We start from the raw sequence: 26876 nt of genomic DNA, 5'->3' as shown, positions 1-26876 counted from the left end.
CCCCACTGACTCTTCCCCCCACTGACTCTTCCCCCCCCCACTGACTCTCGCCCCACCACTGACTCTCGCCCCCCCACTGACTCCCACCCCCCCACTGCCTCCCTCCCACTGCCTCTCACCCCCCACTGCCTCTCACCCCCCCACTGACTCTCCCCCCCACTGACTCTTCCCCCCCCACTGGCTCTCCCCCCCCCCACTGGCTCTCCCCCCCCCCCCACTGGCTCTCCCCCCCCCCCACTGGCTCTCCCCCCCCCCACTGGCTCTCCCCCCCCCCCACTGGCTCTCCCCCCCCCACTGACTCTCCCCCCCCCACTGACTCTTTCCCCCCCCCCACTGACTCTTCCCCCCCCACTGACTCACTGACTGTCCCCCCCCACTGACTCTCACCCCCCCACTGACTCTCACCCCCCCACTGACTCTCACCCCCACTGACTCTTTCCCCCCCACTGACTCTCACCCCCCCCACTGACTCTCACCCCCACTGACTCTCCCCCCCCCACTGACTCTCCCCCCCCACTAACTCTTCCCCCCACTGACTCTCCCCCCCCACTGACTCTCCCCCCACTGACTCTCACCCCCCCACTGACTCTCCCCCCCCACTGACTCTCCCCCCCCACTGACTCTCCCCCCCCACTGACTCTCCCCCCCTGACTCTCCCCCCCACTGACTCTCCCCCCCACTGAGTCTCCCCCCCCACTGACTCTCCCCCCCCACTGACTCTCCCCCCCCACTGACTCTCCCCCCCCCCACTGACTCTCCCCCCCACTGACTCTCCCCCCCCCCACTGACTCTCCCCCCCCACTGACTCTCCCCCCCCACTGACTCTCCCCCCCCCACTGACTCTCCCCCCCACTGACTCTCCCCCCCACTGACTCTCCCCCCCCCACTGACTCTCCCCCCCCCCACTGACTCTCCCCCCCACTGACTCTCCCCCCCCCACTGACTCTCCCCCCCCACTGACTCTCCCCCCCCACTGACTCTCCCCCCCACTGACTCTCCCCCCCACTGACTCTCCCCCCCACTGACTCTCCCCCCCACTGACTCTCCCCCCCCCACTGACTCTCCCCCCCCACTGACTCTCCCCCCCCCACTGACTCTCTCCCCCCACTGACTCTCTCCCCCCACTGACTCTTCCCCCCCCACTGACTCTTCCCCCCCCAGACTCTCCCCCCCCCACTGACTCTCCCCCCCCACTGACTCTTCCCCCCCCACTGACTCTTCCCCCCCCACTGACTCTCCCCCCCCCACTGACTCTCCCCCCCCACTGACTCTTCCCCCCACTGACTCTTCCCCCCACTGACTCTCGCCCCCCCCCACTGACTCTCCCCCCCCACTGACTCTCCCCCCCACTGACTCTCGCCCCACCACTGACTCCCACCCCCCCCACTGCCTCCCCCCCCACTGCCTCTCACCCCCACACTGACTCACCCCCCCCACTGACTCACCCCCCCCCACTGACTCACCCCCCCCACTGACTCCCCCCCACTGACTCTTCCCCCCCCACTGACTCTCGCCCCCCACTGACTCTTCCCCCCACTGCCTCTCACCCCCCCCACTGACTCTCACCTCCCACTGACTCTTCCCCCCCCCCACTGACTCTCGGCTCCCCACTGACTCTCGCCCCCCCCCCACTGACTCTTCCCCCCCCCACTGACTCTCACCCCCCCCCACTGACTCTCACCCCCCCCACTGACTCTCACCCCCCCCACTGACTCTCACCCCCCCCCACTGACTCTCACCCCCCCCCACTGACTCTCACCCCCCCCCACTGACTCTCACCCCCCCCACTGACTCTCACCCCCCCCCACTGACTCTCACCCCCCCCCACTGACTCTCACCCCCCCCACTGACTCTCACCCCCCCCACTGACTCTCCCCCCCCACTGACTTTCCCCCCCCACTGACTCTCATCCCCCCCCCACTGACTCTCCCCCCCCCCACTGACTTTCCCCCCCACTGACTTTCCCCCCCCACTGACTCTTCCCCCCACTGACTCTCACCCCCCCCCCACTGACTCTCACCCCCCCCACTGACTCTCACCCCCCCACTGACTCTCCCCCCCCCACTGACTCTCCCCCCCACTGACTCTTCCCCCCACTGACTCTTCCCCCCACTGACTCTCGCCCCCCCCCACTGACTCTCCCCCCCCCACTGACTCTCCCCCCCACTGACTCTCGCCCCACCACTGACTCCCACCCCCCCCACTGCCTCCCCCCCCACTGCCTCTCACCCCCACACTGACTCACCCCCCCCACTGACTCACCCCCCCCCACTGACTCACCCCCCCCACTGACTCCCCCCCACTGACTCTTCCCCCCCCACTGACTCTCGCCCCCCACTGACTCTTCCCCCCACTGCCTCTCACCCCCCCCACTGACTCTCACCTCCCACTGACTCTTCCCCCCCCCCCACTGACTCTCGGCTCCCCACTGACTCTCGCCCCCCCCCCACTGACTCTTCCCCCCCCCACTGACTCTCACCCCCCACCACTGACTCTCACCCCCCCCACTGACTCTCACCCCCCCCACTGACTCTCACCCCCCCCCACTGACTCTCACCCCCCCCACTGACTCTCACCCCCCCCACTGACTCTCACCCCCCCCCACTGACTCTCACCCCCCCCCACTGACTCTCACCCCCCCCACTGACTCTCACCCCCCCCACTGACTCTCCCCCCCCACTGACTTTCCCCCCCCACTGACTCTCATCCCCCCCCCACTGACTCTCCCCCCCCCCACTGACTTTCCCCCCCACTGACTTTCCCCCCCCACTGACTCTTCCCCCCCACTGACTCTCACCCCCCCCCCACTGACTCTCACCCCCCCACTGACTCTCACCCCCCCCACTGACTCTCACCACCCCCCACTGACTCTCATTCCCCCCCCCACTGACTCTTCCCCCCCCCCACTGACTCCCCCCCCCCCACTGACTCTCCCCCCCCCCACTGACTCTCCCCCCTCCCCACTGACTCTCCCCCCCCCACTGACTCTCCCCCCTCCCCACTGACTCTCCCCTCCCCCACTGACTCCCCCCCCCACCCCACCCCCACTGACTCCCGCTGCCCGTTCCCCACCCTGCGGATCACCCCGTCCCCCTCACTTGCTGATCTGAAAGAATGCGTTAGACGATCCTGGGCTACACCAGGTGGTGTTTGGCAAGTTTGATTTTTGGATGATCCAAAATTATTCTCTAATAAATAATTTGTTCGTCTGGAGAATTGAATTGCGCCATTTGCCTCCTGCGCCAAACAATAACTTGAGCTGTTTCCTTGAACAGGGCTGATGAGGGAGGTCCCAGGAACCGGATTTGTCTGCCGTGTGCTCCATGGTTCCAGGTGAGAATCTCACAGCGTTGGATTGGCTTGATGACAACCCCTCCTCCGGGGGGGTGTGGTGGGGTGTGGTGGGAGGGGGGGGTGAGGGGGGTGGCGCAATGGAGCAGAAGTTTGACTCTTGGGGCAGGAAAGATCATTCACAACCTCAGCAGCCTGGATCATAAAAACTATGTGAGCATTCAGCCCTCGAGCTTGCAACACCATTCAATAGGATCATCGCTGATCTGACTGTGGCCTTGGGCGGGATTTTCCCCTACCCGGCGGGGCAGGGGGTCCCGGCGGGATGGAGTGCGATTTCTCCGCACCTTTAGGGGCCAAGCCCTCACCTTTAGGAGCTAGGCCATCGCCGGAGTGGTTGCCATCCCGTCGGCTATTGGGAAAGGCCATTGGCGCCATGACAGCCGGGGCCGAAGGGACTCCGCCGACCGGCGGAAGGGAGCGTCAGCGGCTGCTGCCATCATCCCCGTGCATGCGCGGGGGGGGGGGGGGGGGTGTCTCTTACCCGTCGGCCATGGTGAAAACTTTGGCCGAGGCGGAAGGGAAAAGAGTGCCCCCATGGCACAGGCCCACCCGCGGATCGGTGGGCCCCGATCGCAGGCCAGGCCACCGTGGGGGCACCCCCCCCAGGACCCCGGAGCCCGCTCGCGCCGCCTGGTCCCGCCGGTAAGGGAGGTGGTTTAATTCACGCCGGCGGGACCGGCATTACAGCAGCGGGACTTCGGCCCATCGCGGGCCGGAGAATCGGCGGGGGGGGGCCCGCCGACCGGCGCGGCGCGATTCCTGCCCCCGCCGAATCTCCGGTGCCGGAGAATTCGGTGGCCGGCAGGGGCGGGATTCACGCTGCCCCCGGCGATTGTCTGACCCGGCGGGGGGTCGGAGAATCCCGCCCCTTAACTCCACTTTCCTGTCTGTACTTCATAAATCTCAGCTTCCTTGTCGATCAAAAATCTGTCTGACAATAACGCAAAGGGTTCTGGGGAGAGTGGGTGTAAAAGCTATTGAAATGTCCCATCAGCCATGATCGTATTGAATGGCGGAGCAGGCTCGATGGGCTGAATGGCCTGCACCTGTTCACATCTTCCTAACCCAGCCTCCACTGCTCTCTGAGGTACAGAATGCCAAACACTTCCTTTTCATCTCTGGCTTAAATAGGATACCCTTTATTTTTAAACTTTGCTCCTTAGTTCTAAATTCCCCGACAAGGTGAAACACCCTCTCAGCATTTACACTTTTAAAGCCCCGCTCAGAATCTTGTTTCATAAGACCGAAGACATAGGAGTAGAATTAGGCCACTCGGCCCATCGAGTCTGCTCCGCCATTCAATCATGGCTGATATTTTCTCATCCCCATTCTCCTGCCTTCTCCCCATAACCCCTGATCCCCTTATTAATCAGGAACCTATCCATCTCTGTCTTAAAGACACTCAGTGATTTGGCCTCCACAGCGTTCTGCGGCAAAGAGTTCCACAGATTCACCGCCCTCTGGCTGAAGAAATTCCTCCTCATCTCTGTTTTAAAGGATCGTCCCTTTAGTCTGAGATGGTGTCCTCTGCTTCTAGTTTCTCCTACAAGTGGAAACATCCTCTCCACGTCCACTCTATCCAGGCCTCGCAGTATCCTGTAAGTTTCAATAAGATCCCCCCTCATCCTTCTAAATTCCAACGAGTACAGACCCAGAGTCCTCACCCGTTCCTCATACGACAAGCTCTTCATTCCAGGGATCATTCTTGTGAACCTCCTCTGGACCCTTTCCAAGGCCAGCACATCCTTCCTTAGATACGGGGCCCGAAACTGCTCACAATACTCCAAATGGGGTCTGACCAGAGCCTTATGCAGCCTCAGAAGTACATCCCTGGTCTTGTATTCTAGCCCTCTCAACATGAATGCTAACATTGCATTTGCCTTCTTAACTGCCGACTGAACCTGCACGTTAACCTTAAGAGAACCGTGAACAAGGACTCCCAAGTCCCTTTGTGCTTCTGATTTCCTCAGCATTTCCCCTTCAATAAGATCACATCTCATTTTTTAAAACTCCACAAGTAAAGGCCCAATCTGCCCAACCCTTCCTCAGAAGACAACCCCCTCATCCCAGGAATCAGCCTCATGAACATTCTCCAAACTGCTGGCAGAGCAAATATATCCTTCCTTCAATAAGGAGAGCAAAGCTGTACACCATGGTCCATGGCCTCACCAATATCGCCACAGTGGGAGCAAAACATCCCGACTTTTATACCCCATCCTCCTTTCAATAAACACTCACATTCCATTTGCCTTCATAATTATCTGTATGCTAACGTTTTCTGACTCATGCACAGGACAGCCAGATCCCTGTGTATCACAGTCACTCTCCATTTCATTAAAATCTATTGTTAGAAGCAATTATTAAAGACATTGTAGACACAGAAAAATTCAGTGTGATCAGACAGAATCAGCATGGTTTTGTGAAAAGGAAATCACATTGAATCAATTGATTGGAGTTCTTTGAAGGAGTCACATGTGCTGTGGATAAAGGGGTACCAGTGGATGCAATGGACTTCGATTCCCAGAAGGCATTTGACAAGCTGCCACATCAAACTTATTGCAGAAAAGTAAAGTTCACGGTATAGAAGGTAACATATTGGCAAGGATTGAAGATAGGTTAGCTAACAGGAAAGTGAGAATGGTGTCCCACCGGGATCAGTGCTGGTATCCATGCCCTAGGGATGGGCAACAAATGCTGGCCGAGCCTGTGATACCCATACCAGAAAGAATTTAAAAAAGAGTACGTAAGGAGACGGCAAAGGGACATGGATTGGTTTAAATGAGGGGGCAAAAATCTGACAAATGGAGTAAAATGTGGGAAAATGTGAAATTGTCCAATTTGGCCGGAAGAATAAAAAATAAGTTTATTATCTATTTTTTAAAATATTTAGAGTGTCCAATTCTTTTTTTTCAATTAAGGGGCAATTTAGCGCGGCCAATCCACCTACCCTGCACATCTTTGGGTTGTGGGGGTGAGACGCAAACACGGGGAGAATGTGCAAACTCCACACAGACAGCGACCCGGGGCCGGGATCGAACCTGGGACCTCGGTGCCGTGAGGCAGCAGTGCTAACCACTGTGCCATCGTGCCGCCCAGAAGTTTATTGTCTAAATGGTGAGAGATTGCAGAGCTCTGCCCTGCAGAGGGATCTGGGAGTCCAAGTGCATGGATCACAAAAGGCTGATGTAAAGGTACAGCAAGTATTTCGGAAAGATCAGAGAATGTTAGTGTTTATTGTGAGGGCATTGATTACAAAAGGAAGGAGGTTATGCTTCAGTTGTACAGGTGTTAGTGAGACCACATCTGGAGTATTGTTTACAGAATTGGCTCCTTGTTTGAGAAAAGATTAAATGCATTGGAAGCAGTTCAGAGAAGGTTGACTAGACAAATACCCAGAATGGGCGGGTTGTCTGATAAAGAAAGCTGGTTTGTATCCACCAGAGTTTAGAAGAGTGAGAGGTGACTTGAGCAAAACGTTTACGACCCTGAGGGTGGATGTGGAGAGGGAGTCCATTTAAGACAGAAATTAGGAGAATTTTTTTTCTCTCACAAGGTTGAGTCTTTGGAACTCTGTATTTAACAGGAAACTCTTCCACAAAAATGTATCTAATGTCACTCAGTACCTGTCCTGGCAGTGTTTGATGGGGACAGTGTAGAGGGAGCTTTACTCTGTATCTAACCCTCTGCTGTACCTGTCCTGGGAGTGTTTGATGGGGACAGTGTAGAGGGAGCTTTACTCTGTATCTAACCCCGTGCTGTACCTGTCCTGGGAGTGTTTGATGGGGACAGTGTAGAGGGAGCTTTACTCTGTATCTAACCCCGTGCTGTACCTGTCCTGGGAGTGTTTGATGGGGACAGTGTAGAGGGAGCTTTACTCTGTATCTAACCCTGTGCTGTACCTGTCCTGGGAGTGTTTGATGGGGACAGTGTAGAGGGAGCTTTACTCTGTATCTAACCCCGTGCTGTTCCTGTCCTGGGAGTGTTTGATGGGGACAGTGTAGAGGGAGCTTTACTCTGTATCTAGCCCTATGCTGTACCTGTCCTGGGAGTGTTTGATGGGGACAGTGTAGAGGGAGCTTTACTCTGTATCTAGCCCTATGCTGTACCTGTCCTGGGAGTGTTTGATGGGGACAGTGTAGAGGGAGCTTTACTCTGTATCTAACCCTGTGCTGTACCTGTCCTGGGATTGTTAATGGGGAGAGTGTAGAGGGAGCTTTACTCTGTATCTAAGCCCGTGTTGTACCTGTCCTGCGAGTGTTTGATGGGGACAGTGTAGGGGAGCTTTACTCTGTATCTAACCCTGTGCTGTACTTGTGCTGGGAGTGTTTGATGGGGACAGTGTAGAGGGAGCTTTACTCTGTATCTAACCCTGTGCTGTACCTGTCCTGGGTGTGTTTGATGGGGACAGTGTAGTGGGAACCTTACTCTGTATCTAACCCCGTGCTGTACCTGTCCTGGGAGTGTTTGATGGGGACAGTGTAGAGGGAGCTTTACTCTGTATCCAACCCCGTGCTGTACCTGTCCTGGGAGTGTTTGATGGGGACAGTGTAGGGGGAGCTTTACTCTGTATCTAACCCCGTGCTGTACCTGTCCTGGGAGTGTTTGATGGGGACAGTGTAGAGGGAGCTTTACTCTGTATCTAACCCCGTGCTGTCCCTGTCCTGGGAGTGTTTGATGGGAACAGTGTAGAGGGAACTTTACTCTGTATCTAACCCCGTGCTGTACCTGTCCTGGGAGTGTTTGATGGGGACAGTGTAGAGGGAACTTTACTCTGTATCTAACCCTGTGCTGTCCCTGTCCTGGGAGTGTTTGATGGGGACAGTGTAGAGGGAACTTTACTCTGTATCTAACCCCGTGCTGTACCTGTCCTGGGAGTGTTTGATGGGAACAGAGTAGAGGGAACTTTACTCTGTATCTAACCCTGTGCTGTCCCTGTCCTGGGAGTGTTTGATGGGGACAGTATAGAGGGAGCTTTACTCTGTGTCTAACCCTGTGCTGTACCTGTCCTGGGAGTGTTTGATGGGGACAGTGTAGAGGGAGCTTTACTCTGTATCTAACCCCGTGCTGTACCTGTCCTGGGAATGTTTGATGGGGACAGTGTAGAGGGAACTTTACTCTGTATCTAACCCCGTGCTGTACCTGTCCTGGGAGTGTTTGATCTGTTTCATGTAATAAGATGGATCCTGCTTCCTTCTCTCCAGGATTCTGATGAGGAAGATGAAGATTTCCACCGGTTCTATCCTGCATCTGAATCGATCGCATAGTCTGCGGTGCTTGTTGTCCGCTGTATCCTGACCAAAATGCAGCCCGACAGATGAATCTGGGACTGCTCACTGAGGTGTTTGAATCTGTGTAGATGGTGGAAGGACAAGACCTCAATCCCTGCTACTGTTGACAAACATTGTGGGGATGGGGAGTGGGAGGGTGGGGAGTGGGAGTGGGAGGGTGGGGAGTGGGAGTGGGAGGGTGGGGAGTGGGAGTGGGAGGGTGGGGAGGGGGAGTGGGAGGGTGGGGAGTGGGAGCGTGTGGAGGGGGAGTGGGAGGGTGGCGAGTGGGAGGGTGGCGAGTGGGAGGGTGGCGAGTGGGAGGGTGGCGAGTGGGAGGGTGGCGAGTGGGAGGGTGGCGAGTGGGAGGGTGGGGAGTGGGAGGGTGGGGAGTGGGAGGGTGGGGAGGGGGAGTGGGAGGGTGGGGAGGGGGAGTGGGAGGGTGGGGATGGAGGGGTGGGGCAGGGATTTATATTGTTCACAATTTACATCTTTGTAATTATCGGCTTTCCAAGGGGCTGCTTAAAGTTCTTCTAAACCCAATCATGGTTTTAGCAGCTTCTTACTGAAGAGGAGTTAGTGTTTCAGAATGAAAGACTGGGGGCGAAATTCTCCGGAAACGACGCGATGTCCGCCGACTGGCGCCCAAAACGGCGCAAATCAGTCGGGCATCGCGCCGCCCCAAAGGTGAAGAATGCTCCGCATCTTGGGGGGCCGAGCCCCAACCTTAAGGGGCTAGGCCCCCGCCGGACGAATTTCCGCCCTGCCAGCTGGCGGAAAAGGCCTTTGTTGCCCCGCCAGCTGGGGCGGAAATGACATCTCCGGGCGGCGCATGCGCGGGAACGTCAGCGGCCGCTGACGGCATTCCCGCGCATGCGCAGTGGAGGGAGTCTCTTCCACCTCCGCCATGGTGGAGACTGTGGCGAAGGCGGAAGGGAAAGAGTGCCCCCACGGCACAGGCCCGCCCGCGGATCGGTGGGCCCCGATCGTGGGCCAGGCCACCGTGGGGGCACCCCCCTGGGGCCAGATCGCCCCGCGCCCCCCCCAGGACCCCGGAGCCCGCCCGTGCCGCCTTGTCCCGCCGGTAAGGTAGGTGGTTTAATCCACGCCGGCGGGACAGGCATTTTAGCGGCGGGACTTCGGCCCATCCGGGCCGGAGAATCGCGGGGGGGGGGGCCCGCCAACCGGCGCGGCGCGATTCCCGCCCCCGCTGAATCTCCGGTGCCGGAGACTTCGGCAACCAGCGGGGGCGGGATTCACGCCAGCCCCCGGCGATTCTCCGACCCGGCAGGGGTGTCGGAGAATCTCGCCCAAGAAGCTGAAACATTGACTGATGCTGTCTGGGCTGGTGTCTATTTCCAGTATTTTCTGTTTTTATTGCTGATTTCCAGCAGCTGTAGTAACTTGCTTTTGCATTGAGGAGAAGGAAAGACATTATCCCGAACCGTTAGAAATCACTGAATAGACTGCAGCTGGAGAATTGTGTCCATTCTAGGCACCAAGGTTTAGGAAGTTTGAAGAGGTCTTGGCAAGCGTGTTGAGAGTAGGAATCGTACCAAGGATGAGCGACCTCATTCATGTGAAGTTAGTTTGCAGGAGCTCAGATTATTCCCCTTATTGCAGCAAAGATTAGGGATTATTTAATGAAAGTGTTCAAAAGGATTTTGGTCAAGTAAATGAGACGATGTTTCAGTGGCAGAAGTGGTCAGTAACCAGAGGAGGAGATGGAAGATAATTTTTATTACACAGAGCTGTGATCTGGAAGGCGGTGGATGCAGATTTCAAAAGGGAATTGGATCAATAGTTGAAAAGGAAAATAATTGCAGGTCTCTGGGGAAAGAGCAGGAGAGTGGATTCATTAATGGACCAAATGGCCTCCTGGGCTGCATCAAACTTTCTGAGTTTAAAGCAACAACTCAATTATCTTTGCAAGTACTCTTTCCTGCAGAGAGGAGGCAGGAATATCTGGTTTAAATGGTGTCACATTAACAGTTTCTGTGGTATTTTTAGTACTAATCTCCTGACTATTTTTATATTTTGTATCTTTGATGTAAAGGATGTTCCTGGGTCTCCAGGGTGATCTGATGTGATATTTGCTGCCTGCTCTCTCCGTCTCTCTTACTCAGTGTTTCTCCCTCCCTCACTCCCTCACTGGCTCTCTCTCTCTCTCACTCTCTCACTCACTCTCTCTCTCTCACTCTCGCTCTTTCACTCTCTCTCTCTCTCTCTCGCTCACTCTCTCTCTCACTGTCTCTCTTTCTCTCTCGCCTTCCCTCCATCACTGGCTCTCTCTCTCTCACTCTCTCTCTCTCTCTCTCTCTCTCTCCTTCCCTCCCTCACTGGCTCTCTCTCTCTCACTCACTCTCTCTTTCTCACTCACCTACCCTCCGTCACTGGCTCTCTCTCTCTCTCTCATGCTCTTGCTCTCTCTCACTCTCTCACTCACTCTCTCTCTCTCACTCTCTCTCTCTCTCGCTCTTTCACTCTCTCTCTCTCACTCTCTCACTGTCTCTCTTTCTCTCTCGCCTTCCCTCCATCACTGGCTCTCTCTCTCTCTCTTTCACACTCTCGCTCTCTCTCTCTCCTTCCCTCCCTCACTGGCTCTCTCTCTCTCTCATTCTCTCTGGCACTCTCTTTTTCTCACCTGTCATTTCTTTCTTTCTCTTCCACTGCGCCACATCACTTGTTTACTCTTCTCTAACTCAAACCCCTTTCTCGCTCTGTCTCTATCTCATTGTAAGTTTTATGCGATCTCTGGCTGTGTTCATTTTCTGTGTTTGAGATCTGCCAATACTGTCAAATGTATTTGTATATTTTATAATAAGACACTGATCAGTCTAATGTTGCCGCTTGTTAAACCTTCAACCACAGAGAAACAGCACAAAAATAAAATGAAACATAATGTTAAAGCTGCAATGACCCCCAACACAACTTGTATGAGAAAGGAACAGATAAATATTTCAGGTTGTGACCTCCTGTCATAACACTGATTTTCCGAATGAATATTAACCCGGGTGGGTGTAAAATCTGCAATGACACTATTTCAGTGAAGAGAAGGGGAGTTCTCTGTATTTCCTGGGACCAATATTTACCTCTCAACCAACATTATTAAACTAGACAATCCGGTATCAGATTACTCTTTATGGGATCTTGCGCTGCTCAAATTGGCTGCTATGTTTTCTGCATTACAATAGTGATAAAACCAGGAAATACTTTATTGGCTCTAAACCACTTTGAAGCTTCCTTTTTTCAATCAGTTATGGGATGTGGCTGGACCAGCATTTGTCGTCCATCACAAGCTGCCCTTGAGAAGGTGGTGGTGAGCTGCCTTCTTGAACCGCTGCAGTCCCTGAGGTGTAGGTACACCCACTGTGCTGTTAGGGAGGGAGTTCCAGGATGTTGCCCCAGCGACAGTGAAGGAGCGGCGATATATTTCCCAGTCAGGGTGGTGAGTGACTCCGAGGGGAACCTCCAGGCGGTGGGGTTCCCAGGTATCTGCTGCTCTTGTCCTTCAGGATGGTAGTGGTTGTGGGTTTGGAAGATGCTGTCTAAGGAACCTTGGTGAGTTACTGCAGTGCATCTTGTAGACGGTCCACACGGCTGCCACTGTGCGTCGGTGGTGGAGGGTTTGAATGTTTGTGGAAGGGGGAGCAATCAAGCGGCTGCTTTGTCCTGGATGGTGTTGAGCTTCTTGAGTGTTGGAGCTGCTCTCATCCAGGCAAGTGGAGAGTATTCCATCACACTCCTGACTTGTGCCTTGTAGATGGTTGATGATGGGGGTCAGGAGGTGAGTTACTCACTGCAGGATTCCTAGCCTTTTGAGCTGATTTTGTAGCCGCAGTATTTATATGGCTAGTCCAGTTCAGTTTCTGATCAATGGTAACCCCCCGATAGAGCAATAGTAATGCCATTGAATGCCAAGGGGCAATGGTTCGATCCTATCTCATTGAAAATGGTCATTGACTGGTTCTTCTGTGACATGAATGTAACTTGCTACTTGTCAGCCCAAGCTGGGATATTGTCCAGGTCTTGCTGCATTTGGACAGGGACTGCTTCATTACCTGAGGAGTCAGGAATGGTGCGGAACATTGTGCAGTCATCAGCGAACATCCCAATTATTTATTTTTTAAAAACATTTTATTGAGGCATTTCTATATACACATCAACCACAACCATAAAAAGAAGCAAACAAACGGGAATACAAATACTCAAAACAAATAAATATCTAACATCACACCGTCCCGCTCCCCAGCTCCCCTACCTCCATTTTTAAACCCCCCTCCTGCACTGCTGTCATCTTAACTATTTTCAAAGAAGTCGATGAGCGGCTGCCATCTCCAGGCAACCCCTTCACAGACTCTCTCGATGTGAATTTAATCTTTTCCAGCCTGAGGAACTCTGCCAGGTCACTCAGCCAAACCTTCGGTTTCGTCGGCCGCGGGTCCCGCTATTCCAATAAGATCCGCCTCCTGGCCACCAGGGAGGCAAAGGCCAGGACATCAACCTCTCTCGCCCCCTGGACTCCCGGGTCTTCTGACACTCCAAAGATCGCCACTCTGGACTCGGGACCACCTTCACCCTCAAGACCTCTAATATCGGTGAATCTCCACCAGAATCCCCCCAAGCTTCGGTCAGTCCCAAAACATATGGACATGATTCGCGGGCCCACCTGCGCACCACCTGCACCTATCCCCCACCCCTTCAAAAAACCTGCTCATCCTAGCCGCAGTCATGGGTGCCCTGTGAACCACTTAAAACAATACAGCTAAGCCTAGCACACGACGAGGATGCATTCACCCTCCAGAAAGCCTCCTCCCACAGCCCAGCCTCCACCTCCCTCCCCAACTCTTCCTCCCACTTACGCTTCACTACCCCAATCGGGTCTCCCTCCCAGTCCATCAACTCCTTATAAATGTCCGAAACCCTCCCCTCCCCAACCCCTGTTTTTGACACCACTTTGTCCTGCAGCCCCTGGGGCGGCAGGTGGGGAAAGGTCGGCACCTGCTTCCTGACAAAATCCCGCAGATCGGTGCCCAGTCCGAGGACCCCTCCAGCCTCAGGTGCTCCCGCCACTGTCCCCACACCCTCAGGACCGCCACCACCACCGGGCTTGTGGCGTACCTGGCCGGCGAGAACGGTAGAGGCACCGTCAATAGTGCCCCTAAGCTCGAGTCCTTACAAGAGGCTGCCTCCATCCGCTCCCAGATCAAACTCTCCCCCACTACCCACTTCCTGAAACATCCCACTTCTGACCTTATGATGGAGGGAAAGTCATTGATGAAGCAGCTGAAGATGGTTGGGGCCGAGGACACGACCCTGAGGAACTCCTGCAGTGATGTCCTGGAGCTGAGATCATTGACCTCCAACCACCACAACCACCTTCCTTTGTGCCGGGTATGACTCCAACCAGCGGAGAGATTCCCCGATTCCCACTGACTGCAGTTTAGCTCGGGCTCCTTGATGCCATACCCGGTCAAATGCTGCCTTGATGTCAAGGGCAGTCACTCTCACCTCACCTCTGGAATTCAGCTCTTTTGTCCATGTTTGAACCAAGGCTGTAATGAGGTCAGGAGCAGAGTGACCCTGGCATCCTGAGATTCTGAATGGCGCTATAGAAATGCAAGTTATTTGGTTCAAAATCATTGGAATGACCCAGTGGCACATCACAGGAGCAGGAGGAGACCATTTAGCTGCTCATATCAAATAACGGTAGCACAGTGGTTAGCACTGTTGCTTCACAGCTCCAGGGTCCCAGGTTCGATTCCCGGCTTGGGTCACTGTCTGTGCGGAGTCTGCACGTTCTCCCCGTGTCCGCGTGGGTTTCCTCCGGCCGCTCCGGTTTCCTCCCACAAGTCCCGAAAGACGTGCTGTTAGGTGAATTGGACATTCTGAACTCTCCCTCCGTGTACCCAAACAGGCGCCGGAGTGTGGAGACTAGGGGATTTTCACAGTAACTTCATTGCAGTGTTAATGCAAGCCTACTTGTGACACGGATAAATATTGTTATCCAATCCCGTCGCCTTCCCCATCTGCATCTTCCCGATGGCCGTTATTATTATTAGAAACCCATCAATCTCAGGCTGTGTGCCGATGTATGTAAAGAAAACAACACATTAATGTAGAGCCTTTCACAGCATCAGGATATCCCAAAGCAATTTACAGCCACTGGTGTAATTTTGAAATTTTGTTACTGCCGCAATGTGGGAAATGTGCAGGTAGTTTGCACACATCAAAACTCCCGGAAATAGCAATGGAATATGCAACCAAAACCTCTCACATTCCCTCAGTACTGACCCTTTGACAGTGCGGCACTCCCTCAGTACTGACCCTCTGACAGTGCGGCACTCCCTCAGTACTGACCCTCTGACAGTGCGGCACTCTCTCAGTACTGACCCTCTGACAGTGCAGCACTCCCTCAGTACTGACCCTCTGACAGTGCGGCACTCCCTCAGTACTGACCCTCTGACAGTGCGGCACTCCCTCAGTACTGACCCTCTGACAGTGCGGCACTCCCTCAGTACTGCCCCTCTGACAGTGCCGCACTCCCTCAGTACTGACCCTCTGACAGTGCGGCACTCCCTCAGTACTGACCCTCTGACAGTGCAGCACTCCCTCAGTACTGCCCCTCTGACAGTGCAGAACTCCCTCAGTACTGAGCCTCTGACAGTGCAGCACTCCCTCAGTACTGACCCTCTGACAATGCAGCACTCCCTCAACACTGACTCGCTGACAGTGCGGCACTCCCTCAGTACTGACCCTCTGACAGTGCGGCACTCCCTCAGTACTGACCCTCTGACAATGCAGCACTCCCTCAGTACTGACCCTCTGACAGTGCAGCACTCCCTCAGTACTGACCCTCTGACAGTGCAGCACTCCCTCAGTACTGACCCTCTGACAGTGCAGCACTCCCTCAGTACTGACCCTCTGACAGTGCGGCACTCCCTCAGTACTGACCCTCTGACAGTGCGGCACTCCCTCAGTACTGACCCTCTGACAGTGCGGCACTCCCTCAGTACTGACCCTCTGACAGTGCAGCACTCCCTCAGTACTGACCCTCTGACAGTCCAGCACTCCCTCAGTACTGACCCTCTGACAGTGCAGCACTCCCTCAGTACTGACCCTCTGACAGTGCAGCACACCCTCAGTACTGACCCTCTGACAGTGCGGCACTCCCTCAGTACTGACCCTCTGACAGTGCAGCACTCCCTCAGTACTGAGCCTCCGACAGTGCGGCACTCCCTCAGTACTGACCCTCTGACAGTGCGGCACTCCCTCAGTACTGACCCTCTGACAGTGCGGCACTCCCTCAGTACTGACCCTCTGACAGTGCGGCACTCCCTCAGTACTGACCCTCTGACAGTGCGGCACTCCCTCAGTACTGCCCCTCTGACAGTGCCGCACTCCCTCAGTACTGACCCTCTGACAGTGCGGCACTCCCTCAGTACTGACCCTCTGACAGTGCAGCACTCCCTCAGTACTGCCCCTCTGACAGTGCAGAACTCCCTCAGTACTGAGCCTCTGACAGTGCAGCACTCCCTCAGTACTGACCCTCTGACAATGCAGCACTCCCTCAGTACTGACCGTCTGACAGTGCGGCACTCCCTCAGTACTGACCCTCTGACAATGCAGCACTCCCTCAGTACTGACCCTCTGACAGTGCGGCACTCCCTCAGTACTGACCCTCTGACAGTGCAGCACTCCCTCAGTACTGACCCTCTGACAGTGCAGCACTCCCTCAGTACTGACCCTCTGACAGTGCGGCACTCCCTCAGTACTGACCCTCTGACAATGCAGCACTCCCTCAGTACTGACCCTCTGACAGTGCGGCACTCCCTCAGTACTGACCCTCTGACAGTGCAGCACTCCCTCAGTACTGACCCTCTGACAGTCCAGCACTCCCTCAGTACTGACCCTCTGACAGTGCGGCACTCCCTCAGTACTGACCCTCTGACAGTGCAGCACTCCCTCAGTACTGACCCTCTGACAGTGCAGCACTGCCTCAGTACTGACCCAGGACACCATGGACAAAAGGCGGGACACCCTGCAACCTGGATGGGGAGGAGGTTGCCACTAGGTGCCATACATCCGGGTCTGGGCGCAGCTGGCATCTCCTGGATGCCGAAACCGCTTGATGACACTCCGGGCCACGACCTGGGCATCATTTTTGCGGTCTGTGGCCTTAGGATTGGCATCATCAGCCATGACCGCAGTGGATAACCCATGTCACCCAGGAGCCAACCCCTCAGCCAGGGCTGCACATTGAAGAGGTCAGGAACTCCCGAGTGTGCCAGGATGAAGGCACCTTGCACACTGTCCGGGTATCGGGCACACTGTCCGGGTATCGGGCACACTGCCCGGGTATCGGGCACACTGCCCGGGTATCGGGCTCCCTGCCCGGGTATCGGGCACACTGTCCGGGTATCGGGCACACTGGTATCGGGCACACTGCCCGGGTATCGGGCACACTGTCCGGGTATCGGGCACACCGGGTAACGGGCACACCGGGTATCGGGTACACTGCCCGGGTATCGGGCTCACTGCCCGGGTATCGGGCACACTGCCCGGGTATCGGGCACACTGCCCGAGTATCGGGCACACTGTCCGAGTATCGGGCACACTGCCCGGGTATCGGGCACACTGCCCGGGTATCGGGCACACTGGTATCGGGCACACTGTCCGGGTATCGGGCACACTGCCCGGGTATCGGGCACACTGTCCGGGTATCGGGCACACTGCCCGGGTATCGGGCACACTGTCCGGGTATCGGGCACACTGGGTATCGGGCACACTGCCCGGGTATCGGGCACACTGGAATCGGGCCCACTGCCCGGGTATCGGACACACTGTCCGGGTATCGGGCACACTGTCCGGGTATCGGGCACACTGGGTATCGGGCACACTGTCCGGGTATCGGGCACACTGGTTATCGGGCACACTGCCCGGGTATCAGGTACACTGGTTATCGGGCACACTGCCCGGGTATCGGGCACACTGTCCGGGTATCGGGCACACTGTCCGGGTATCGGGCACACTGGGTATCGGGCACACTGTCCGGGTATCGGGCACACTGGTTATCGGGCACACTGCCCGGGTATCAGGTATCTGGTTATCGGGCACACTGCCCGGGTATCGGGCACACTGTCCGGGTATCGGGCACACTGCCCGGGTATCGGGCACACTGTCCGGGTATCGGGTACACTGCCCGGGTATCGGGCACACTGTCCGGGTATCGGGCACACTGGTTATCGGGCACACTGTCCGGGTATCGGGCACACTGGTTATCGGGCACACTGCCCGGGTATCAGGTATCTGGTTATCGGGCACACTGCCCGGGTATCGGGCACACTGTCCGGGTATCGGGCACACTGTCCGGGTATCGGGCACACTGTCCGGGTATCGGGCACACTGTCCGGGTATCGGGCACACTGCCCGGGTATCGGGCACACTGTCCGGGTATCGGGTACACTGCCCGGGTATCGGGTACACTGCCCGGGTATCGGGCACACTGGGTATCGGGCTCACTGTCCGGGTATCGGGCACACTGTCCGGGTATCGGGCACACTGCCCGAGTATCGGGTACACTGGTTATCGGCACACTGCCCGGGTATCAGGCACACTGGTTATCGGGCTCACTGCCCGAGTATCGGGCACACTGTCCGGGTATCCGGCACACTGCCCGGGTATCGGGCACACTGTCCGGGTATCGGGCACACTGGGTATCGGGCACACTGCCCGGGTATCGGGCACACTGTCCGGGTATCGGGCACACTGTCCGGGTATCACTGACAGGAGCAGGAGGAGACCATTTAGCTGCTCATATCAAATAACGGTAGCACAGTGGTTAGCACTGTTGCTTCACAGCTCCAGGGTCCCAGGTTCGATTCCCGGCTTGGGTCACTGTCTGTGCGGAGTCTGCACGTTCTCCCCGTGTCTGCGTGGGTTTCCTCCGGGTGCTCCGGTTTCCTCCCACAAGTCCCGAAAGACGTGCTGTTAGGTGAATTGGACATTCTGAACTCTCCCTCCGTGTACCCGAACAGGCGCCGGAATGTGGAGACTAGGGGATTTTCACAGTAACTTCATTGCAGTGTTAATGCAAGCCGACTTGTGACACGGATAAATATTGTTATCCAATCCCGTCGCCTTCCCCATCTGCATCTTCCCGATGGCCGTTATTATTATTAGAAACCCATCAATCTCAGGCTGTGTGCCGATGTATGTAAAGAAAACAACACATTAATGTAGAGCCTTTCACAGCATCAGGATATCCCAAAGCAATTTACAGCCACTGGTGTAATTTTGAAATTTTGTTACTGCCGCAATGTGGGAAATGTGCAGGTAGTTTGCACACATCAAAACTCCCGGAAATAGCAATGGAATATGCAACCAAAACCTCTCACACTCCCTCAGTACTGACCCTTTGACAGTGCGGCACTCCCTCAGTACTGACCCTCTGACAATGCAGCACTCCCTCAACACTGACTCGCTGACAGTGCGGCACTCCCTCAGTACTGACCCTCTGACAGTGCGGCACTCCCTCAGTACTGACCCTCTGACAATGCAGCACTCCCTCAGTACTGACCCTCTGACAGTGCGGCACTCCCTCAGTACTGACCCTCTGACAGTGCAGCATTCCCTCAGTACTGACTCTCTGACAGTGCAGCACTCCCCCAGCACTGACCCTCTGACAGTGCGGCACTCCCTCAGTACTGACCCTCTGACAGTGCAGCACTCCCTCAGTACTGACCCTCTGACAGTGCAGCACTCCCTCAGAACTGACCCTCTGACAGTGCAGCACTCCCTCAGTACTGATCCTCTGACAGTGCAGCACTCCCTCAGTACTGATCCTCTCACAGTGCAGCACTCCCTCAGTACTGACCCTCTGACAGTGCGGCACTCCCTCAGTACTGACCCTCTGACAGTGCGGCACTCCCTCAGTACTGACCCTCTGACAGTGCGGCACTCCCTCAGTACTGACCCTCTGACAATGCAGCACTCCCTCAGTACTGACCCTCTGACAGTGCAGCACTCCCTCAGTACTGAGCCTCTGACAGTGCAGCACTCCCTCAGTACTGACCCACTGACAGTGCGACACTCCCTCAGTACTGACCCTGGACACCATGGACAAGAGGCGGGACACCCTGCACCGTGGATGGGGAGGGGGTTGCACTAGGTGCCATACATCCGGGTCTGGGCGCAGCTGGCATCTCCTGGATGCCGAAACCGCTTGATGACACTCCGGGCCACGACCTGGGCATCATTTTTGCGGTCTGTGGCCTTAGGATTGGCATCATCAGCCATGACCGCAGTGGATAACCCATGTCACCCAGGAGCCAACCCCTCAGCCAGGGCTGCACATTGAAGAGGTCAGGAACTCCCGAGTGTGCCAGGATGAAGGCACCTTGCACACTGCCCGGGTATCGGGCACACTGTCCTGGTATCGGGCACACTGCCCGGGTATCGGGCACACTGCCCGGGTATCGGGCTCACAGCCCGGGTATCGGGCACACTGGTATCGGGTATCGGGCACACTGCCCGGGTATCGGGTACACTGCCCGGGTATCGGGCACACTGGTATCGGGTATCGGGCACACTGCCCGGGTATCGGGTACACTGCCCGGGTATCGGGCTCACTGCCCGGGTATCGGGCACACTGGTATCGGGTATCGGGCACACTGCCCGCGTATCGGGTACACTGTCCGGGTATCGGGCACACTGCCCGGGTATCGGGCACACTGCCCGCGTATCGGGCACACTGCCCGTGTATCGGGCACACTGGTATCGGGCCCACTGCCCGGGTATTGGGCACACTGCCCGGGTATCGGGCACACTGTCCGGGTATCGGGCACACTGCCCGCGTATCGGGCACACTGGTATCGGGTATCGGGCACACTGCCCGGGTATCAGGTACACAGTCCGGGTATCGGGCACACTGGGTATTAGGCACACTGTCCGGGTATCGGGCACACTGTCCGGGTATCGTGCACACTGGGTGTCGGGCACACCGGGTATCGGGCACACTGCCCGGGTATCGGGGGCTCACTGTCCGGGTATCGGGCACACTGGCTGAGTATCGGGAACACTGCCCGGGTATCGGGAACACTGCCCGGGTATCGGGGGCTCACTGTCCGGGTATCGGGCACACTGCTCGGGTATCGGGCACACTGGGTATCTGGCACACTGGGTATCGAGCACAATGCCTGGGTATCGGGCACACTGGGTATCGGGCACACTGGGTATCGGGCACACTGGGTATTGGGCTCACTGGGTATCGGGCACACTGGGTATCGGGCACACTGGGTATCGGGCACACTGGGTATTGGGCACACTGGGTATCGGGCACACTGTCCGGGTATTGGGCACACTGGGTAGTGGGCACACTGGGTATCGGGCACACCGCGTATTGGGCACACTGCCCGGGTATCGGGCACACTGTCCGGGCATCAGGCACTCTGTCCGGTTATCGGGCACACTGCCCGGGTATCGGGTACACTGGTTATCGGGCACACTGTCCGAGTATCGGGCACACTGGGTATCGGGCACACTGGGAATCGGGCACACCGGGTATCAGGCACACTGTCCGAGTATCGGGCACACTGCCCGGGTATCGGGGGCTCACTGTCCGGGTATCGGGCACACTGGGTATCGGGCACACTGCTCAGGGATCAGGCACACTGGGTATCGGGCACACTGCCCGGGTATCGGGCACACTGTCCGTGTATCGGGCACACTGGGTATCGGGCACACTGTCCAAGTATCGGGCACACTGTGTATCGGGCACACTGTATCAGGCACACTGCCCGGGTATCGGGCACACTGTCCGAGTATCAGGCACACTGGGTATCGGGCACACCGGGTATCGGACACACTGCCCGGGTATCGGGTACACTGTCTGGGTATCGGGCACTCTGTCCGGGTATTGGGCACACTGTCCGGGTATCGGGCACACTGGGTATCGGGGGCACACTGCCTGGGTATCGGGGGCTCACTGTCTGGGTATCGGGCACACTGGGTATCGGGCACACTGCCCGGGTATCGGGCACAATGGGTATCAGGCACACTGCCCGGGTATCGGGCACACTGTCCGGGTATCGGGCACACTGGGTATCGGGCACACTGCCCGGGTATCGGGCACACTGGGTATCGGGCACACTGCCCGAGTATCGGGCACACTGTCCGAGTATCGGGCACACTGCCTGGGTATCGGACACACTGTCCGGGTATCGGACACACTGGGTATCGGGCTCACTCTACGCGTATCGGACACACTGGGTATCGGGCATACTGCCCGGGTATCGGGCACACCGTCCAGGTATTGGGCACACTGTCCGGGTATCGGGCACACTGGGTATCGGGCACACTGTCCGGGTATCGGGCACACTGGCTATCGGGCACACTGGGTTTTGGGCACACTGCCCGGGTATCGGGCGCACTTGGTATCGGGCACACTGTCCGGGTATTGCGAACACTGTCCGGGTATCGGGTACACTGGTTATCGGGCACACTGCCCGGGTATCGGGTACACTGTCCGGGTATCGGGCACACTGCCGCTGTATCGGGCATTCTGCCCGGGTATCGGGCAAACTGTCTGAGTATCGGGCACACTCTCCAGGTATCGGGCACACTGCCTGGGTATCGGGCACACTGGGTATCGGGCACACTGCCCGGGTATCGGGCACACTGTACGAGTATCGGGCACACTGCCCAGGTATCGGGCACACGGTATCGGGCACACTGTCCGGGTATCCGCCACACTGGGTATTGGGCACACTGGGTATTGGGCACACTGTCCGGGTATCGTGCACACTGTCCGTGTATCGGGCACACTGGGTGTCGGGCACACCGGGTATCGGGCACACTGCCCGGGTATCGGGCATACTTGCCGGGTATCGGGAACACTGCCCGGGTATCGGGGGCTCACTGTCCGGGTATCGGGCACACTGGCTGGGTATCGGGAACACTGCCCGGGTATCGGGGGCTCACTGTCCGGGTATCGGGCACACTGCCCTGGTATCGGGCACACTGGGTATCTGGCACACTGGGTATCGAGCACAATGCCTGGGTATCGGGCACACTGGGTATCGGGCACACTGGGTATCGGGCACACTGGGTATCGGGCACACTGGGTATCGGGCACACTGGGTATCGGGCACACTGGGTATCGGGCACACTGGGTATCAGGCACACCGCCCGGGTATCGGGCACACTGCCCGGGTATCGGGCACACTGTCCGGGTATTGGGCACACTGGTTATCTGGCACACTGGGAATCGGGCACACTGGGTATCGGGCACACTGCCCTGGTATCGGGCACACTGGGTATCTGGCACACTGGGTATCGAGCACAATGCCTGGGTATCGGGCACACTGGGTATCGGGCACACTGGGTATCGGGCACACTGGGTATCGGGCACACTGGGTATCGGGCACACTGGGTATCGGGCACACTGGGTATCAGGCACACCGGGTTTCGGGCACACTGCCCGGGTATCGGGCACACTGGGTATCGGGCACACTGTCCGAGTATCAGGCACACTGGGTATCGGGCACACCGGGTATCGGACACACTGCCCGGGTATCGGGTACACTGTCTGGGTATCGGGCACACTGTCCGTGTATCGGGCACACTGGGTATTGGGGGCACACTGCCTGGGTATCGGGGGCTCACTGTCCGGGTATCGGGCACACTGGGTATCGGGCACACTGCCCGGGTATCGGGCACACTGGGTATCGGGCACACTGGGTATCAGGCACACTGTCCGGGTATCGGGCACACTGGGTATCGAGCACACTGCCTGGCTATCGGGCACACTGGGTATCGGGCACACTGCCCGGGTATCGGGCACACTGTCCGAGTATCGGGCACACTGTCCGGGTATTGGGCACTCTATCCGGGTATCGGGCACACTGCGTGGGTATCAGGCACACTGGGTATCGGGCACACTGCCTGGGTATCGGACACACTGTCCGGGTATCGGACACACTGGGTATCGGGCTCACTCTACGCGTATCGGTCACACTGGGTATCGGGCACACTGCCCAGGTATCGGGCACACTGCCCGGGTATCGGGCACACTGCCCGGGTATCGGGCACACTGTCCGGGTATTGGGCACACTGGGTATCGGGCACACCGCGTATCGGGCACACTGCCCGGGTATCGGACACACTGTCCGGGTATCGGGCACACTGGGTATTGGGCACACTGTCCGGGTATCGGGCACACTGAGTATCGGGCACACTGGGTTTCGGGCACACTGCCCGGGTATCGGGCACACTGGGTATCGGGCACACTGTCCGGGTATCGGGAACATTCTCCGGGTATCGGGCACACTGGGTATCGGGCCCACTGCCCGGGTATCAGGTACACTGGTTATCGGGCACACTGCCCGGGTATCGGGTACACTGTCCGGGTATCGGGCACACTGTCCGGGTATTGGGCACTCTGCCCGGGTATCGGGCACACTGTCTGAGTATCGGGCACACTCTCCAGGTATCGGGCACACTGCCTGGGTATCGGGCACACTGGGTATTGGACACACTGCCAAGGTATCGGGCACACTGTCTGAGTATCGGGCACACTGTCCGGGTATCGGGCACACTGGGTATCGGGCTCACTCTATGCGTATCGGACACACTGGGTATCGGGCACATTGCCCGTGTATCGGGCACACTGTCCAGGTATTGGGCACTCTGCCCGGGTATCGGGCACACTGTCTGAGTATCGGGCACACTCTCCAGGTATCGGGCACACTGCCTGGGTATCGGGCACACTGGGTATTGGGCACACTGCCAAGGTATCGGGTGCACTGCCCGGGTATCGGGCACACTGTCTGAGTATCGGGCACACTGTCCGGGTATCGGGCACACTGGGTATCGGGCTCACTCTATGCGTATCGGACACACTGGGTATCGGGCACACTGCCCGTGTATCGGGCACACTGTCCGGGTATTGGGCACTCTGCCCGGGTATCGGGCACACTGTCTGAGTATCGGGCACACTCTCCAGGTATTGGGCACACTGCCTGGGTATCGGGCACACTGGGTATTGGGCACACTGCAAAGGTATCGGGTGCACTGCCCGGGTATCGGGCACACTGTCTGAGTATCGGGCACACTGTCCGGGTATCGGGCACACTGGGTATCGGGCTCACTCTATGCGTATCGGACACACTGGGTATCGGGCACACTGCCCGTGTATCGGGCACACTGTCCGGGTATTGGACACACTGGGTATCGGGCACACCGGGTATCGGGCACACTGTGTATCGGGCACACTGCCCGGGTATCGGGCACACTGGGTATCGGGCTCACTCTATGCGTATCGGACACACTGGGTATCGGGCACACTGCCCGTGTATCGGGCACACTGTCCGGGTATTGGGCACTCTGCCCGGGTATCGGGCACACTGTCTGAGTATCGGGCACACTCTCCAGGTATTGGGCACACTGCCTGGGTATCGGGCACACTGGGTATTGGGCACACTGCCAAGGTATCGGGTGCACTGCCCGGGTATCGGGCACACTGTCTGAGTATCGGGCACACTGTCCGGGTATCGGGCACACTGCCCGTGTATCGGGCACACTGTCTGGGTATTGGACACACTGGGTATCGGGCACACCGGGTATCGGGCACACTGCCCGGGTATCGGACACACTGTCCGGGTATCGGGCACACTGGGTATCGGGCACACTCTCCGGGTATCGGGCCCACTGGGTATAGGGCACACTGGGTATCGGGCACACTGCCAAGGTATCGGGTGCACTGCCCGGGTATCGGGCACACTGTCTGAGTATCGGGCACACTGTCCGGGTATCGGGCACACTGGGTATCGGGTTCACTGGGTATCGGGCACACTGTCCGGGTATCGGGCACACTGTCCGGGTATCGGGCACAATGTCCGAGTATCGGGCACACTGCCCGGGTATCGGGCACACTGGGTATCGGGCACACTGCCCAGGTATCGGGCACACTGGGTATCGGGCACACTGCCTGGGTATTGGGCACACTGTCCGAGTATCGGGCACACTGCCCAGGTATCGGGCACACGGGGATCGGGCACAATGCCCGGGTATCGGGTACACTGTCCGGGTATCGGGCACACTGAGTATCGGGCACACTGGGTATCGAGCACAATGCCCGGGTATCGGGCACACTGGGTATTGGGCACACTGGGTATCCGGCACACTGGGTATCGGATACACCGGGTATCGGGGACACTGTCCATTTATCGGGCACACTGGGTATCGGGCACACTGTCCGGGTATCGGGCACACTCTCCGGGTATCGGGCACACTGTCCGGGTATCGGGCACTCTGGGTATCGGGCACACCGGGTATCGGGCACACTGCCCGGGTATCGGGCACACTTGCCGGGTATCGGGAACACTGCCCGGGTATCGGGGGCTCACTGTCCCGGTATCGGGCACACTGGCTGGGTATCGGGGACACTGCCCGGGTATTGGGAACACTGCCCGGGTATCGGGGGCTCACTGTCCGGGTATCGGGCACACTGCCCGGGTATCGGGCATACTGGGTATCTGGCACACTGGGTATCGAGCACAATGCCCGGGTATCGGGCACACTGGGTATCGGGCACACTGGGTATCGGGCACACCGGGTATCGGGCACACTGTCCGGTTATTGGGCACACTGCCCGGGTATCGGGGACACTGGGTATCGGGCACACTGGGTAGCGGGCACACTGGAAATCGGGCACACCGGGTATCGGGCACACTGCCTACGTATCGGGCACACTGTCCAGGTATCAGGCACACTGCCCGGGTATCGGGCACACTACCCTGGTATCGGGCACACTGTCCGGTTATCGGGCACACTGCCCGGGTATCAGGGTAAACTGGTTATCGGGCGCACTGCCCGGGTATCGGGCACTCTGTCCGGTTATCGGGCACACTGCCCGGGTATCGGGTACACTGGTTATCGGGCGCACTGCCCGGGTATCTTGTACACTGGTTATCAGGCACACTGTCCGAGTATCGGGCACACTGGGAATCGGGCACACTGTCCGGGTATCGGGCACACTGTCCGAGTATCGGGCACACTGCCCGGGTATCGGGCACACTGGGTATCGGGCACACTGCCCAGATATCGGGCACACTGGGTATCGGTCACACTGCCTGGGTATCGGGCACACTGTCCGAGTATCGGGCACACTGGGTATCGGGCACACTGCCCAGGTATCGGGCACACTGGGTATCGGGCACACTGCCCGGGTATCGGGCACACTGTCTGAGTATCGGGCAC

At 57.7% G+C, this 26876-nt stretch overlaps 1 protein-coding gene across 2 annotated transcripts in view; it reads left to right on the top strand.

Moving 5' to 3' along the window:
- LOC140398086 (myelin protein zero-like protein 3) overlaps window positions 1–8775 on the top strand; it is a 49585-nt gene extending 40810 nt beyond the window's left edge. For both annotated transcript variants that reach the window (XM_072486303.1, XM_072486301.1), the window contains 2 exons: window positions 3276–3333; window positions 8556–8775. In XM_072486303.1, coding sequence (XP_072342404.1) covers window positions 3276–3333; window positions 8556–8618 — 121 coding nt within the window. In that variant the 3' untranslated portion in view covers window positions 8619–8775. The remainder of the gene's footprint in view (window positions 1–3275; window positions 3334–8555) is intronic.
- The last annotated feature ends 18101 nt before the right edge of the window (window positions 8776–26876 follow it).

Source organism: Scyliorhinus torazame, chromosome 21 (genome assembly GCF_047496885.1).
Source record: "Scyliorhinus torazame isolate Kashiwa2021f chromosome 21, sScyTor2.1, whole genome shotgun sequence".
NCBI classification, from domain to species: domain Eukaryota; kingdom Metazoa; phylum Chordata; class Chondrichthyes; order Carcharhiniformes; family Scyliorhinidae; genus Scyliorhinus; species Scyliorhinus torazame.
Note: the sequence above shows the minus strand (reverse complement) of the source record. Positions and strands in the feature narration are given on the sequence as shown.